The sequence below is a fragment of the Aristolochia californica genome, unplaced genomic scaffold, assembly GCF_029961685.1.
Source record: "Aristolochia californica isolate CCGP_79_NKW_82.1479 unplaced genomic scaffold, dmAriCali1.0.hap1 SCAF_11, whole genome shotgun sequence".
Lineage (NCBI taxonomy): Eukaryota > Viridiplantae > Streptophyta > Magnoliopsida > Piperales > Aristolochiaceae > Aristolochia > Aristolochia californica.
Genome location: NW_027181782.1, coordinates 692,946 through 710,013, shown reverse-complemented (window position 1 = coordinate 710,013; position 17,068 = coordinate 692,946). Strand labels below are relative to the sequence as shown.

At 36.0% G+C, this 17,068-nt stretch overlaps 3 protein-coding genes across 4 annotated transcripts; 1 reads left to right on the top strand and 2 right to left on the bottom strand.

Annotated features, from left to right (window-relative positions):
• Positions 1 to 756: 756 nt before the first annotated feature.
• Positions 757 to 9,342, bottom strand: LOC137943939 (NAD-dependent malic enzyme 2, mitochondrial). 2 transcript variants are annotated; one of them, XM_068789382.1, is made up of 20 exons: positions 9,215 to 9,342; positions 8,985 to 9,133; positions 8,418 to 8,514; positions 7,152 to 7,270; positions 6,858 to 7,025; positions 6,519 to 6,647; positions 6,180 to 6,240; positions 4,658 to 4,761; positions 4,491 to 4,574; positions 4,246 to 4,352; positions 4,035 to 4,137; positions 2,934 to 3,041; positions 2,720 to 2,785; positions 2,416 to 2,488; positions 2,196 to 2,282; positions 2,049 to 2,103; positions 1,778 to 1,849; positions 1,554 to 1,616; positions 1,222 to 1,336; positions 757 to 1,093 (listed from the first exon to the last, which is right to left on the bottom strand). In XM_068789382.1, the coding sequence occupies exons 2-20, from the start codon at positions 9,108 to 9,110 to the stop codon at positions 1,022 to 1,024; spliced, it is 1,809 nt and encodes a 602-aa protein (XP_068645483.1). In that variant the 5' UTR covers positions 9,111 to 9,133; positions 9,215 to 9,342; the 3' UTR covers positions 757 to 1,021. The 2 variants fall into 2 exon arrangements, with proteins under 2 accessions (XP_068645483.1, XP_068645482.1); XM_068789381.1 differs by having other exon boundaries at positions 8,985 to 9,342.
• A 1,524-nt stretch (positions 9,343 to 10,866) lies between these two features.
• On the top strand, positions 10,867 to 11,712 carry LOC137943940 (small ribosomal subunit protein uS9). The gene has a single exon (XM_068789384.1). The coding sequence runs from the start codon at positions 10,984 to 10,986 to the stop codon at positions 11,413 to 11,415; it is 432 nt and encodes a 143-aa protein (XP_068645485.1). The 5' UTR covers positions 10,867 to 10,983; the 3' UTR covers positions 11,416 to 11,712.
• Positions 11,713 to 13,690: 1,978 nt separating this feature from the next.
• On the bottom strand, positions 13,691 to 16,250 carry LOC137944473 (WAT1-related protein At5g07050-like). Its single transcript, XM_068790158.1, has 7 exons — positions 16,045 to 16,250; positions 15,697 to 15,759; positions 15,377 to 15,493; positions 14,877 to 15,108; positions 14,459 to 14,617; positions 14,217 to 14,368; positions 13,691 to 13,850 (listed from the first exon to the last, which is right to left on the bottom strand). The coding sequence occupies exons 1-7, from the start codon at positions 16,248 to 16,250 to the stop codon at positions 13,691 to 13,693; spliced, it is 1,089 nt and encodes a 362-aa protein (XP_068646259.1).
• Between the last annotated feature and the right edge of the window lie 818 nt (positions 16,251 to 17,068).

Genomic DNA, 17,068 nt, shown 5'->3' with positions numbered 1-17,068 from the left:
ATTTAGAGATTTTTATTATGTTTTTCAGTCATACCTGATCTCCTGGAAAATCTTCGTCAATTCATTTATTATATTATTTCGTATTTATGTTGTTTTAGCTCGGCAGAGTACACATTCTCTAAAATCCAACCCACGGAAGCCTGTGATGGGTTGAACATCTAAATTATTTTAATTTATTTAATTTGTCTTAAAGAATAAAAAATAATTATAATATATAAAACTGAAAAAATTAAAAATACCTATAAATAAAAACTTAACCCATTATTGACCTATGAATGACTTCCCCCTTTACAGAAATTGTTAGGTTGGGTTAAATTAATTGATATCTAGGGACTGGAATTACCATGTCGCAAAACTTGCCGATGTGGGTCAACCATAACAGTGGGTCTATCCCTTATCCCATGAAGAGATATCAATTACATTTTAGTTATTATTTTATATCAAATAAAATAAATAATACAAACATTAAAATATAATAATTAAATTATATAAATATCATATAGTTATTAAATTTTCAAAACGTGCCACCCAATATGCAACACATATTAGCAATACATGTAATATTAAGCCAACATCTGTAGGATATATGCCCCATACATATTATGTTTTATCAAGCCTTTTATCATCTTTTGAAACTCTTATCAATAGTAATTTGTTTTTTTTGTTCACCCACTTAAATTTAAGATGTTAAGTATCTAATATCAATATAGGGAATATGATATTTATACAATCACAACAATACAACAATACAGCCCCTGAGCAGAAGTTGAGAGTATCTCTGTATAAACCACAGCATCTAAAGAAAGAAATTCTAATCAAGGGGAATGTTCTACAAAATGGGAAAACACAGTTTGAGACTGTGCAACAAGAAACCTGGAGAGCTTATCATCAATGTCAATTTTTTTGCCATTCAGAATCCAAATGACAAATGCAAATACGCAGATGTTATGCATACAAGTTTACCGCCCAAAAAGATGCCCTCCAAAAAATAAATAGGCTAAATTATCATAAGATATTACCCTCATTTCTCATGAACAAGAGGGCTGTAAACAGGGAACCACATGCTGCGTGCTATGTAATCCACTGTCTCTTCCTGTTAGCAAATTGTGTGGAACAGTAGTTGAGCAAATGAATAATAAATGTAACCGTTTATGGTCATAAATATGAAAGGACACATAGAGGAACAAGATATGAAATCTGGGGAGTGGGAACTGCTCATACCTCTGACATGTGCATAAGCTCCTTGGCACCTAGGTCACCATGTCCTTCTGCAAGTTCTTCTTCAACAGCTGCCTTCACTACTGCTGCTGCCACTTGGGTCGTGATATGACGTATACTACATAATGATTGTTAATCTTCGAATGAGAAATCACAGTATCCCTTCTGAGTATCTATAATTTAAATTTCAAGCTCACAAGATTATCAACTTGGATAGCATTCACATGCAACATGTTGTATAAAAGACCACAAACAGACCCTTTTTATACCAGAGTCACCAGTCCTGAGAATCCAGGTTCTTTAATCACTCTCTATAACAATATTGGAAAATTTACCTAGAGATTGAGGGAAAGAGGATGCCCTTTTGTATTTCTTCTTCTGTTATATATGAAGCAAGGCTGTAAAAAAACATAATCATATTAGAGTGCAAAGCAAAACTGCGCTTGCTACCCTGAACAGAAGAATCAAAACTTGGACAAGTTGAAACAGCTAACTTGTTAAGGTGAGAAGATGACAATAACTTGATAGTATTGAATGTAACAAAGCAACCAGGACTCACCATTTAGCAGCAGCTTGCAGCATTCCATCTGTAATAAAATGTGCCCCGGACAATAAAGTTCCTAAACCAATCCTGAGTAGTAGAAGAAAAATGAGATTAGAAAATAACACACTGAATGTCATGCACATTTCATTTGTTTCTCTTTCACTTCTTATTGGTTTTATTGGTGATAAAGCTCACAGAAGCAATGAATGGAGAACAAAGAGATTGAAACAAAAAAAAGTAAGCTATCCAGAAAGCCAGAATGGGAAATTAGGGCACAGATACACACCCAGGAAACAAATACATGTTATTTGCCTGGTTAACATGACCAACTTTCCCGTCCCCTGCATGCAGGCAAGTAACACCTCAAGCTTCTCAATATTTGGAAAAAATGAGAGAGAGAGAGAGAGAGAGAGAGAGAGAGAGAGAGACCGACCAAGATCAACATTTTCAAATGGGCTCCCACTAGCAAACACGATGTTTGGACCGGCATGTTTGAATGCCTCATCGGCTGTACATTCAGCTGTACCACAGATAGAAAGTACAGACCACTAAAAAGTAACTAAACAAAATAAATAGTAATAACAGAGGGAAAACAACAATGACCGTCAGAGAATGAAAAGTTCTTAAAAATCAACATGGACAAGGAATCAAACCATTCATTGTGGGGTTTGACATTGCAAAAATTGCAGGTCTCGGGGAATCTGACTCTTTCATGGCCTTAAGCACCTGCAAGCATGTGATAGATTCACAAATAAGAAGACACAATCATAGGTTATGGTCAATCTTAGGAGAATCCTGACAGGCCCATCAGTGGAGGTCCATATGCAACATAAGGAAGAGAAAGCCAAGGAAAGGTAACTGTCTAAAGTCCACATTTTAGATAACAATAGCCAATTTTAATTGCATACAAGTGGTCGAAAATATAAAGGAAGCAAAGAGTATTAAGCATATCAGCACCTTCTCATTGAAGATACCTCCGACTCCAGACAAACCTAAGAGCACATGGGGCTTCACTTTTTTCACCTAAAAAAGAAGGTGGGTGTGTTCAGTAAAGCTTATTGAACAAATGAAAGGAAGAACCGAACAAAGACCATGTTTTCAAGGGAAAATATATATATATTTTTTTTAAAGGAGGTCCATTGCAAAGTATACTGCATGAGAGCAAACTTACCACTTCAAGGAGACTAGCTCCCTCATTGAGATCCTCAATCTCTCTAGGATTTCTAGCAAAAAGAGCGGCTGCTGGATCAAGATCCTTTCTATCTGTTGTGACAAGTCCCTAGACCCAACAAACACTTGATACTAAGCAGTAGTTTTATATCTGTATTTCCCAGGACCCCACACTGATAAAAGTCAGTTGTAAAAACAAAAAGAAAGAAAGAAAGAGTGAAAATAAAATTGTGGCTAATTACATGGAAGAGTCAGGTAGATCATTTTTAAATAGTAGGTAGAATCTGAAGATTGCCAAATTTAGGATTCTTTGTGAAATTTCAACAACAGGAAGCATCTCAGCTTAACAAGGATGTCTAACATATTCTTTGTAAAAGAGTTTTTGATCATCATGTTTTGATCAATAAGAAGCAACTCTCAAGAGCTCTTTTGACAGGAATTGGATAATTTGCCCAAAATTTCTTTCTTTCCTTAATAATAGATGGGGACTCAGACGTTTAAATGAGCAAGGGGCCAGCCCATCCATGGCACTTCAGTATACCAATTTGATGAGATTGTTGACCTCTTGGGTACTTGGAAGATTGTATGGAAACATGTTCCTTGATCAGCGAATTCCCTCTCGGATCGGCATCCTAAAGAGGGAGTCTGTAGAGAGGCCCTAGTCTTTAGGCCATTCTATCCTCTTTAATATTCAGAGAATTCATGTATTTTATGTTGTACTCTATTGTTGTACTCTAGCTTATACCACAGTTATTAATCGTAAAAGTACATCAGCATTCTCAAAAAATATATGTTTAAGAACAAGAAGAAAATATTACTGGACCAAATTTTTTTAATAATCTTAATGATAGAAACTTTAGTAACACTTCAAGAACTACATCTACTATGTCAGATTATCATAGGTGGAGTCTACAAATAGCTGCAAGAAAAATAAGGAAAATAGGAAATTGTGAAAGATAGTTTTAATAATATGTAACATACTAATAAATTAAAGCCAGAAAAACCATCGGTAAAGCGTTGGAAATGGATTAGTCTATCTGATAACCCAGTCCTTCAGCTTATAGAAGCACAAATTAAGAGAGAGACAGAGAGAGAGATCTACAAATTTGTCAAGTAGCCAAAACTGATTGTTTGCTACAGATTTTTCATGGCTTCCCATCATTGAAATAGCCTGTTTAGCCATGTTAAGCACACCTAGCCCTGCACTGAATATTAAACAAAGCATTGAAAAACATGAGCAGGAGATAACAAGAGGGAGAGGAGCAAGAAGAAGAAAATTTCATGACAGATCTTCATCAAAGTAGTTTGAATACCTCCCAGCTCCAACAACAACTATCTTTTGTTTAACAAAGTCCTCAATGGGTCGACCCTGTGCTCTGACAGCTCCAAGTAGTCCAGCTAGAGCAACTCCAGCTGTTCCCTGGTAAAAAAAAACATAGTCAAGCTTTTTCTTCTCTCCAAAAATACATTTCAACATAAATCAAACATGTTAAATAAATAGAAAAAGATTAAGTAAATGGAAAAAGATTATGCGAAAAAGAAATTAAGTTGATCTAACCTGAATATCATCATTGAACATACAAAACTTTCTCCGATACCGTTGAAGAGTTTCAAAGGCCCATTTCATTTGGAAATCTTCAAACTGTCCCAACAACCATTATGCAAGTAAGAAGCAATTTTAAGGAGGAACACCCCAAATCATATCTTTCAAACAAGAACTTTTACCTGTACAATAGCTTTAGGCCAACGAGCAAACACAGCTTCCATGAATTCATCAACCACAGATAAATACTCATCTCCTTCCAATCTAGGTTGGCGTAAGCCCAAATCTGTGAAGAAAGACAATAAAGATCAACAAAAGAAACAAACAAAATTCAGCTGGTTTTCATGCAGAAATTAAAGGGCATATAAATTGAAATTGGCACTTATTAGTGTGATTCACAAGACATCGAAAGGCCACCTAATGCAACAACTCTAGTCTCAGACAATGTTGAGATAGTATAAAACAATCCAACAAGAAACACTGTTGAACTGACCGCAACAGAGGACACATACTATCAGTCTCATTAAATGCACATAGCATTAAAAGATACCCATACATACATATAAGCATTAACAAAGTTCCCAACAATTTCAAATTAGCAACTAGAAGAAAAGATTCTTCAAGTGGATTGGACCCTAGGCCCAATGCCCAAAATGGGGGTTACTTGTTGTTAGGTCATGGTTTTTAAAAGAGAAAGAAAAGAGTACAATATTCTTTCAGGTGCTCAATTGACCAGCCTCAAAGAGGCTCAATACTGAAGCATTTACAGTACCTAACACTTTTTTTAAAATAATTAATATACTAAATAATTCTACAAGTCAATTATTATTCTGTATTACAGCAGCAACTAATGTCATAAAATGGCACAAACACAATGTAAATGTTCTTAAGCCGAATTAATTCCAAACCACAGCTACACATACTTGTAAGCAAGTAATGACACAAATTTTTAGCATTGCTACACTCAGACTTACGGGCGCTGATAGTAATAAAAAGAAATAGCGAAATGTATAATGACTTAAATCCACACCATAGATTCTTGGACAAGTCACATACATATTTAAACAACTAATTTATGAAAGAAGAAGCATCCTCAATGAATTTCTCATACCAAGCATGATGCATGCGTACAAAGTAACTGAGTGAAAGAGAAACTACAGCTCACAATATTGAGAACAAAAAAGTTATACATACACTGACAGTTAGCTCCTGCTTTTATCTTTTAAAAAAAATAATTTTTAAATTTAAATAAAAACTTCATTTTAAAAAAAGAACCTTCATTTCCCTGAGAATATTTCTGTTAATGAGAGAATTTGGCTTGATAATAGGGTTTTACAAGAGAATTAGGGTTGGAGTTAGAAATAAGAAAGAGAGAAGTTGAAGAAAATTGTTAACCAGAGAAGAAGAGGAGAAGAGGAAAGAGAGAGTGAGACAGAATACAATATGTCACTTATGAAGAAATGGTGGTGCAAATCCCGTACCAACAAAATAGTCACTTCAGTAAGTATTACAGGAAACTGATAGCAGAAGAGAACAGTTCATCATTAAATTGAGCAAGATGTGAGAAACTTAGATCAGTAATGTCTGAAAAAAAAAAGACTCCTTTCATCTTTACATGGAGAATTCCTTCATGAACATCCTGGAAGGATGTATTACAGAACCTACAGGACAATGGACGAGCAGAAATATATATCTCTTACTTACAAAGACTATCTCCAAGGAGTTTTTCATTGTTGGTACCAACATCGAGCATAACTGGGAGTATCTATCATAGATAACACAAGGATGATCAGTAATATGCAAATTAAACCAAAGCAATTAGGTTGAAAAATACCAAAGTGGCTTTTAAACAAATAGACATTTCAAGAATAATAAATGCTCAGTGATTTATTCTAACAAAAGCATGTAAAAGTCACTATGTTACATCATCACTATAATTTAAGAAGACAGAAGGTTGATTCCAATTAATACTCATATGATAATTAAGAATGATAAAAAATGAAGATGATGATAGTAATGACAGTGATGATAACAATCACATACTCTCTGTGGATTTATTCCAGCAGCAGCTACATACATATCAAGCTTTCCTATGGGTATTCCAATTCCCTGAACTCCAAGATCACCAAGGCCAAGTATGCGGCTCCCATCTGTCAGTACTATCATGTCCACCTGCAGTAGATAAAGAATAACCAAATCATGAAAAACACTTCATGATACTAGACAAATAATACTTTCAGTGTGCATGTAATACTAGCATTTTGAGCAAGAACATCTAATAGCATTATTATTTGCACCTCATAGTAAATAAAACCCTAGAATAACAAACAGCATCATTATTTGCACCATACAATAAATTAACCATGCAGATGCCCAAAATACCTGTTGTGCTGGCCAGTTGTAGATCATGGACATCATCTCTCCTTTATCTTTTGCACTAAAATACATTCCACGAGGACGTCTGAATAAGCCTCCATAGTTTTGACATACTAAACCAACTGTTGGAGTGTATATAATTGGAGCAAAATCTTTGATGTTATCAATGAGAACCTAACAGAAAACTGTTAAATTAATTTTAAGCTAAAAAGGTCCAAATATCTAAAGCAGCTCAATGTAGATAACTGCAAAACCTGAATACATAAAGGTGACCCACAAGCAACTCATCAGGAAGCTTACCCTGTAGTACAATGTCTCATTTCGGTCATGCAGACGATTCAGGATTCTCCACTTGGCTAAAGCGACTACATTTGATGGTTCTCCCCCGGTATTATTCTCCAAGGATCGAAAAGATTCCACTGAAATGTCAAACTAAACATCATTTGCATCAAATCTACGATAAGCTTTGAGTTGAAAGTCACAAATTAGAAGAAAAGACATAAACAGCTTTCTACACAAGATTAACTGAAAATATGCTGAAAAACTTTCTTTCTTTAATTTAGAGACAAAATGGTGGTCCTGAAAAACAGTGGACTCAACCTACAACATAGCCAACAAAATTGCAAGATATCATAGTTCATACGAAATATTATAGAATCTTTATGCAATTTAGATTCTGACCAGATGAAGTGTAAGAATTTTCTACAATCGATGTAAAACCATTCCCAACCACTCATGGTTAATGCTTGCATTTTGTTTGAATGATCTTATTGATTGCTTAATTATTTGAACATAATCATAGTAAAGAATCAAGAAAACCACTGTTTAAGTGTTCCTGATAAGTACCAGAACCACGTAGAAAGTGGCTTTCATGTGGATAACTTCAAGAGGATAGTTACAAAATCAGTGAAAATGATTGCATGATTGTTGGACCAATTAAAAACTATCTACACATTGAATACATTTTAATTGCATTATCAAACTGAATCCAGTATGACACTTTCAGATATCCGTTTCTTGTTCTTTTCCTTTTTGCTCAACCACTTTTGATGTAAATCTTTGTCAAGTAAGGTTGAAACACACTATAAGGAAATGAAAAAGAAAATGATCAAACCGTATGATTGATTCAATGTTCAATTTCGTAATTCATAATATCCTTCCAACTGCTTAAAATAGGTCATTGGAAACACATACAGTCATTAGATACTTCCTAGTAATCATTGAAATGTTGAACGCCATTCTCAAAAAAAAAAAATAAATAAATAAATAATTTAATTGTTGAAACCTAGTTCCAGCTACATGACAGATGCAGCTAAAGCAAAAACAAGCAAAGCTCACTGAATGTCGGCACCAAGACCCAGGTTACAGCTGAAATCAAGCATGACATGGCATGAACATTATGATCTACAATTTGGGCACCACTTTTTTTTTTTTTTTTTTCGGGGGGGGGGGGGGCAAATTTGTCTTTCTTAACCAATTTATGAAACCGGAAAAAAAAAAAAAAAAAAAAGCAGTGCACAAACCACATTTAAACGGAAAATGAAACTGTAAATCTGCTGAACTTACTGAAACGTTCATATTGCTGCTCAAATGATATAATCCGAGGTGGAAGAAGGCCGCGGAGGCCTAGCCGATCTCTTTCTGTCAAGGGGAAACCAGTATCCTACTCTCAACAAAGTCAAGAAAACAGAAAAATTTCACATAGCTGCATCGATGAAAAAATTTCTAACAACCTGCTGCAACAAGCAATTTTATTTTTAGTTGCCTTGATTCAACAATCAGTTACAGAAACAGACTAACAAAAGTTCGTGGCTGCTTCCATATTCACAAGGATGTAGCTCACTTCAAAGAAAAAACACGGAATAAATCATTTGTCGTATTATAAAAAAATTTAAAAATCTGATCATCCAAAAACAAGAGCAACTAATTTCGATCCTCAGAGCACAATCAACAGAAAAAACCTCACGAATTCGCAAAAACAAATACAAAACTTGAAACAAGAGAAACATTTTTTATATACTGTCTTTCATTTTTCGGCTGATACGTACTTACCCCAAGCACGTAATAAAACATTCAACTACAAGCAAGACATAAACCAGAAAAACTGTGGGACAAGTGTCACGAAGTTTAAACCTTATTGAACCATGGATCGTGGAGAATATCAGTTCCTCGCTTGTGCACAATACAAGGACCCGAAACTACGGCCGAGAACCGCCGAATCTGGTGAAGCTTCGCCGCCGCTCGAGCAAGTTTCCACATGTTTAGCTCGAGAGGATTCCGATCTAAAAAATCAAAGAGAGCTTCGCAATAGAGCAACAATATGAACGAACTACCTTACTTCAAGTTATAGTAATTTACAGCACATTTTTCAGTATAAATTCAGCATCCATCGGGAGAGGAGCTGAGGTCAAGCCGCTGCTCTGCCTCCTATATATATAGATATGCCTTTGATGTCTCTTCCTGCTGGAATTCTCTGGTTTCTGGACCTTCAACCAGCAGCAGCAGCAGCAGCCAGCAAGAGCGAGGTCATAGGAAGTCATCAATGAACCTTCTGCATGTACCTATAATGAGACGCATATGAGAAATACTAAATGTCAATATACCTTGGTAACTAGGCCCGGTTCTGTTGGGAATCCGACCCAATTCGATTCAAAAACTCCGGGTTTGAGTTTTACTTTACGGGTTAATGTTTAGATGTGAAAAAGGGATTTTAATAATATAATAATAAATAAAGGTAACAGTATAGATTCTTCACTCACATTTTATCACGTGGGGAAGTGATTGAATTTTCAACTTCCATTTTAAATTAATTTTAAAATTCACCCACAAATTTTATAATAAAATAAATAAAAAAACAAAGGGAAAAAGATTGTTGGATCTTATTATATTATATCTGGGATCCCCTCCATTTGGCCACGTGAAGCTCGAGCCGGCTCGGGCGAGAAAGACCCCACGGGTGCGTCTCATGAGCGTCGCATATGGACGTTCTCTTCGTACTTTCAACGGCTTCAAGCGGGAAACGCGACGACCTGTCGAATGGAAATATCGCCCGCGTGAACGCATAAATTCCTGGAATATCGCCCGTAAAAGGAAAACGGGGTTGCTGTCGGTGCCTCAGTCAGAACGCTGAGCAATTATATGACCAAAAAGATCAAATTTGGATCCATCGGATCCTAATCGGATATCTGTTAAGGTATCCGATAGAGTGCCGAGTCTAATCCAGAAAATATCCACTTCCCTACGATTTCTTATTCGAACCAGTGAAAACCTGCAACAGTCCCCATCTTCGTACCGGTAGTCTTCATCTGATAGAGTAAAAGGTCGTCTCGGCTGATCTCGCGAGTTGGTGTGACGCAGGGAACTTAGTTCGTGCAAGTGGAAGATCCGAGTTCACTCAAAATAAGTCAGAGAACAAATCCGCGTCAACTCGGTGTTTAATTACAGATAGTCAGATCTATTTGAGTCGGTCAAAACTATCAATTGAATTCAGTTTGACTCGGTCAGATTTCTATAATAATGCAAGAAATTCGGATAGAGTTGTGGCCGTTACATAGAGGAAAAACATTACAAAGCCATTATGGCCCCTGGGTAACAGCCGATAAACCGTTATAATATTATTGTAGCGTCCGATACTATCTTTAAAACGATAAATTTAGTGTTTATAACGCCTATAAGGGGTCAAATTACGTCCTATCGTAACATTTCGTAAACAATCGATATATCATAACATCTTGTCGGGTTTGGGTTGGGTTTGAAAAATCCTCTCCCATCGATCACGATCTTTGTAACCCCTTCTCGTAAACAAAAATTAAACCTGACACATTTCCGTCCCAACCTAACCCGACCCATCTCAACCTTGCTTTATATATTTTTGGCTCGTATGTGAGTTGGGTTCGGATTGGATTTGGACCCTAGTTGGATCATGTTTCACAAATATTTTGAGGATAGCTTCGTAAATATCTTCCCTCCATGATCGTTTTTCGTCAACTCTTCTTAAATCCTCACTCAAAACCCTAGACCTTTTTTACCCGACCCACACGAATCCTCTTCCTCTTTGGCCCTGTATTTCCCCCCCTCTCTCTCGCCTCCTTGTGCTAGATTTAGGGTTTCCCTCGCCTTGCTGCATTGATCAATGGCGGCCGTGGAGTCCGTCCAATGCTTTGGCCGGAAGAAGACCGCCGTGGCGGTCACTCACTGCAAGCGCGGCCGCGGCCTGATCAAAATCAATGGCTGCCCGATCGAACTCGTAGAACCGGAGATCCTCCGGTACAAGGCCTACGAGCCCATCCTCCTCCTCGGTCGCCAACGCTTCGCCGGCGTCGACATGCGGATTCGCGTCCGCGGCGGTGGTCACACCTCGCAGATCTATGCCATCCGTCAGAGCATCGCAAAGGCCCTCGTCGCGTACTACCAGAAGTACGTTGATGAGCAGTCCAAGAAGGAGATTAAGGATATTCTTGTGAGGTACGACCGGACGCTGCTTGTTGCTGACCCAAGGCGGTGTGAGCCGAAGAAGTTCGGTGGTCGCGGTGCCAGGGCGAGGTTTCAGAAGTCTTACCGGTAGAAGAATGTTACTATGCGGGAAAGAATGGTTTTTTCTCGTATTTTTCTGTTTACGATACTGTTATATTTTTCTCATACTCGAGATGTCCTTGTTCAGATTTTGTTGTGTTTAATTCTCTGCATGTTTAGTTTATAATGGCTGGTTAGTGCTTGAATTCGAATGGAAATCCGGCTTTGGTTAGTCTCTTTAGCTGACCTTCTGCTATCTGGATTGATCCATACTGCCACCAAAATGAATCGTTGGGTGTTGTTTCTTCAAAAAATGTATGACATGCTAGACCTCGATAAACTTCAGATCCTTCCTTGGTAAAGCTTTGCCTTAGCTTCTTTGGACATTTCTTAGATATCAACAGGCAACAGCCTCTAATGGAGTCTGGATCAGTTCGCCATCTACTTCATTTAGCTCGCTACCATCTCGTTCCAAACAAGAGCTCCTCCTCTTTTCACCAAGAAAAGAGACTCTTCTCCCTTTCACACCGACTACATCAACTTCCAATCTCTGCTCCACGATCGGCTATCAAAGAAACGATGCTAGAACCTATTCCTTCTGCCATAAGACTAGGAGATGCTAACCTTTCGAAAGGGTGTCTTTAAAAAAAGCAATCACACTTAAAATCCCTCTTATTACAAGATATCAATAAAATTCCCTTATAATGGAATCAACAATATTATTTTGACATTTAGATATTTTATTTTGATGAATTATGAAAACTTAGGTGATGCTTATGATGAAATAGGAAAAGTAGTGAGCCCATCCTCCTTTAGACTAGATCTAAAGTTAAAGTAGAAAAAAATAGTTTTGATGATAACAAATACTTAAGCGACTAATGATATACATAAATTATGTTGAAGAAATTTGCGTAGAATACCCATTCCGAGTGGGAAAAGATTGTCTAAACAGTCGAAAACAAGCGACTCAACGCGGCCGATTGGAGTAAATTGAGAAAGGGAGTTGATCAAATAACAAGAAGTTCACACTTCAAATAGAAAATTGAAGAATTGAAGTGCTCAAGGTTAAATGAGTCGAACCGATAGTACATCCGCAAAAAGACAAAAAGGAGTCGAGAATATAGTAAAAAAAAATAAGTATAAAAAATAAAAAGCTTTGAAAATGTAAAAAGAATTATCATAGGAGTTGACCCATTGTGACAATGGTGGAGCAAAAGGAGGTGACTATAGGTTATAAAAAGATTTTAAAATGAAAAAGGAGTCAAACCCATTACGATGAGTCCACCTTTAGTAGGATTCAATTCCTACAAATGCAAAAGTGAAGAGAGGAGTCAAATTAACTAATTAATCTCTGAGTTACACCAAGTTAATAATTAAGTTATACTTAATTATTTCCATTAACTTAATCAATATGATAAGCATAAGATCATATTATATTAATCAAATTAATTATAATAACCAAGTAAAGTTCACACTATGTCTAATTAATTAATTGCATGTTATAAAAATATTGTAATTAATGGACTTAATATATAGTCTTAAATAATAATGTTTCCATCAATATATCATCAATATGTAATATACATCATAGTTAAATTCATATTTCATTTTAAAATTTGTTTATTATTTTAATTTAATATGAATTTTTAAAGTGAAAATATTCTCCCAAAAAATTATGACCATACAAATTTAAATTATCACTAATGATAAATTAATAAGAAAATAAAATTATTTTTATATCAAAACTTGAATATTATTTTTTATGTCATTTTATACAAATAAACTTTATCCATACAAGTACCATTATTTTAAAATTAAGTGAAATTAATTTTATAATTGTATTTATAACTATATTAGATTACCTTTTGCCTTAATAATAATTTTTATGTTTTATATTTATTATTTATTATATTTAAAAATATTTTATAATTTTATAATTATTTTGAAATTATAAAATATACACATTAATTAAATTCATATAAAATAATAATTTAAAATTAAATTATATCAAAGAATATTTCATTATATTTAAATTAGATTTATTAAAATATATATTAAATTTATTTATAATTCTAACATTTATTTCACTTAGTTGAATTTATTCACTTAATATTTAAATATAATTTAAATTAACTCAAAAATTAATAGCGGTATGAGGAACATTTGCTCTCCGATGCCCAGTTAGCATAAGTGAAGAATCAAAGATTAATGGCAGAAAAATCAAACAAGCAAGAGAGAGAGAAAAGAGGCCAAAGGAATTGAGAGCTTCCATGTTTACGATCTGTGATTTACATAATGATTCTGATATGGGGTTGCCGTCTGTGTATTCAGGGTATGTCTCCCTTTTCTCCCAAATTGAAATTCTTTTCTTGGTTGTGTTCTCTCCCTTCTCCTGAGTTCTGTGTCGTGTTTGGATTCTTCTTGTCATCTCCTTTACCCCATAGCACCAAGTAAAGACCTATGATGACAATCACGCTTCCAACTATGCTGAACAAAATCCACAAGAATTTCAGTGGATGTACAGTCGAAGTACATGCATGCAGTTTCCAGAGGGTTTTTTCAAAAAAAAAAAAAAAAAAAAATCCAAGTCGTGGGGAATCTCACAAGAATTTCAGTGGATGTACAGTCGAAGTACATGAATGCAGTTTCCAGAGGGTTTTTTCAACAAAAAAAATAATAAAAAATCCAAGTCCTGGGGAATCCTTGCTAATGCCAGATTGAGCTAAATTTTATATCCTGTGGTGATCTACCAGAGTAGGATCTCTGGTGACATCGAACTTATCCCTCAAGTCCCGGTGAATCCTTGCTAATGCCAGATTGAGTTAAATTTTAGTTTAGGTTGACAGCCATTACCTTCCTGTGTTTAATCTTTCTCCGAAGACAAAATATGCAAGAAATGCCACCAAAACTGTTGTGACGGGATTAAACATAGTCACAAAGACAGGCCCCTTTTGCTCTGTGCACCAAAGCTGGATGAAGATGATCAGACCTGAACCAACAGCACCCTGCAGCAAACCCACAAGAACATAAAAAAATTGTTGAAGAAGTGGCTTTTGTCTTGACAAAAGGTAATGCAGTCGTTAAACTCTGCTTACACCGTATATGACACTCCACAGGTCTATATTGAAACCTATAGTCCATGCTGATGGTTTATGTTCAATGAATGAAGTGAAAACAGCACTCTGTGCTGCACCCAGAAAACTCATCCATGTAGTCAGTGAAAGTTGGGCAGGGTACCTCTTCAATGTCATTGCCTGTGAAATAGGACATAGAACTGGTCATACTTCTACCTTTAACTTTCATTAGATTAGCTGTTATCATGGATTGTTTTGAGCTGTGAGATGCTTATCTGCTGACAGAATTAAGAGCACAAATTTATGACTCATGATACTGTCAATGATTTGTTATATCGGATTTTTTGGATACAGATGGTAAACTTAGAATACCGATTGAAGTTTAGAGTTGCAGTAAGCTTGGCGAGGGGTGAGAACATTGCTGTGAATTGTAATTTACCTGCATGATATACCAAATAGAGAATGTTATACAAGTTCCCACTGAGAGGATGGATCCTTTCAGCCACTCTTCATGGATGAGAGAATTTCGTGGAATGTGGATTGGTGCGCTCCATAGGTTTTTCAGTTCTGGACCTTTGTATAAAGCCATTACCAGTACACCAGCCAAGGAAATCAAAGTCCCAAAAATCTTGGCCATTCCCTTTGGACTCTTTGCGTTTAGACTCTCCATCCTTGTACAACAGAGAAACAAAAAGGAAACAGATGATGAACAAGTATTTAAGGGTGCTAAATAAATTTCTAGCTAAACTTCATGCCCAAAATTCAGTATGGAAACATGTATTTGTCCACTTTGGCTAGCCACACAGATGAGATGTAAGTGGTGGAGCTTCCTCTGAACTTTTTGAAAAGATGGAGGAAACTCAGTCAAGAAGTGTGACTATTACCAGCTTTACATATCTAAACTTTAAAAAATAGAGTGCAAAAGATACTGAAAAGAACCTTAGTGCCACTGCAATTATGAAAGTCAAGGAAGCAATGGTGTTGAACACAGATGAGAGGAAGGTCGGTGATGTATATTTCAAGCTTGCGAAGTACATGTTCAGAGCTAAACTGATCCTGTAGTCACAAAAGGGTTTTGCTTTAGTGCCTGTTTCAGGGTAAAGTATACACAATACAATGCAAAAGAAGCAAGCAGGAGTAGTATAGTTAGGCCTTTTTCATTGGAGATGGGAAAAGGCTTCACTTCTTCATCATATTTACACTCTTCTTCATCTTATTAGATAAAACATTTGACATGGAGTAAAGATGAATGTTCTCACCCCAGAAGAGACAGCACAAACAGCTCCATAAACAAAGCGAAAGTGAGCTTCGGTCGTATTTTTCTGCAACAGACATACAAAACAATTATTAAGCTGTTGTATTTCAATATATTTGATAAGGGAGTCTACCATTAGATGTTGAGAATTCATAAGCATGCACTTCATGAGAAAAGAAGTAATTGAATTCAAACTTTTTCTCTTTAGAAAGAATTGTAACTCCTAAAGTATGAGAAAAGCAAACTATCTGTTCTACTTCCAGTACAACCCATATCCAATAACTGACCATTCATCTTCTTACAACAAGTAAAATATCAATTCAACAGCTAATAATGCAATAGTCATCTGTACCTTTCCAGAAAAAAGGCGAAAGGCAGCATCACAATGCCTGAGACGATATGCCGGTAAGTAACATAGACATGAGGGCTCATTCCACGGTTAAAAGAAGCCTCTGTGATGAAGAACAGAAGTGCATAGCCAACCTGAGCCAAGATCATGAACACATGAGCTCTGTACTTCCCGAAAACTACTCCAAACTCAAATGGGTTGAGCCCCATTTTCTCACTGAACTCTCTGATACATAAAGAGGGAAACTTAGTATGTATTTATACTGAACTCTCAGAGAATTAGTATCTATCCTGAAGTGTCCCACTTTGTTCTTGATTCCACCTCATGTTAATAGGTATCAAATTCCTGTGGACGAATTATCTAATGGTTCAAAAAGAAGAGATTTTATCCATCTGCAGACCTGCCTGCCGCTCATTCTCTCAAACTCAAGGTCCAACAAATTACCACAGAAAGCAGTAATGAAATGCAAAGAAAAAGGAAAATATAGAAGAGACAGGAATATGAACATTAGTGAAGAGATGATATCATCCTTCATTCAAAACAGAAAGAAATCAGCTAGTGGGAATCAACCCACGGAAGCATGGTATCCACAGAATGTTATAAAATGGTGCCACTAATGGTGAATATTAAAAATAGTGAGGTGTACTCCATATAATAAAGCGTTACTGTTTTACTCTTCATGGAGGCCAACAATGCAACGCAGTGGAGGTTACAGTCATCTTCCAGTAAGATTACTAGCTAATGGCTGCAACCAAGGTCGGGTAAATCCATTGAAGCCTTCATTATTAGAGCTTTAGAGTATAGAGATTGTTTGTAGATTACTGTAACTGAACCAGTTTCTGTTCAGACTGGTAAGAAGAATCAAATACATGAAAGGAAAGGAAAAGGAGATTTTTGAGGAGTTGGTTGAAATCTTTCCATATTGTTCAAGCAAATAATGAAAACTTTGTAAGCGACGAATCTTTTATTCAGGAAATGTAATGAGTACTGTTTCTGTTTTTCTGGAATTACAGAGACGCGTCTGTAT

Bases quoted from the DNA above. Each gene is read 5' to 3' on its own strand.
- LOC137943939 (XM_068789381.1), bottom strand. From the start codon at position 9,110: ATGTGGAAACTTGCTCGAGCGGCGGCGAAGCTTCACCAGATTCGGCGG. The intron at 7,026-7,151 runs GTAAGCTTCCTG...GTTTTCTGTTAG, and splicing joins ATGAGACATTGTACTACAGG to GTTCTCATTGATAACATCAA. The intron at 2,104-2,195 runs GTCGGTCTCTCT...GCCTGCATGCAG, and splicing joins ATTTGAAAATGTTGATCTTG to GGGACGGGAAAGTTGGTCAT.
- LOC137943940 (XM_068789384.1), top strand. From the start codon at position 10,984: ATGGCGGCCGTGGAGTCCGTCCAATGCTTTGGCCGGAAGAAGACCGCC.
- LOC137944473 (XM_068790158.1), bottom strand. From the start codon at position 16,250: ATGGGGCTCAACCCATTTGAGTTTGGAGTAGTTTTCGGGAAGTACAGA. The intron at 15,760-16,044 runs GTACAGATGACT...TGTCTGTTGCAG, and splicing joins TTCGCCTTTTTTCTGGAAAG to AAAAATACGACCGAAGCTCA. The intron at 15,494-15,696 runs GTGAGAACATTC...TTGTGACTACAG, and splicing joins TTTGTGCTGTCTCTTCTGGG to GATCAGTTTAGCTCTGAACA.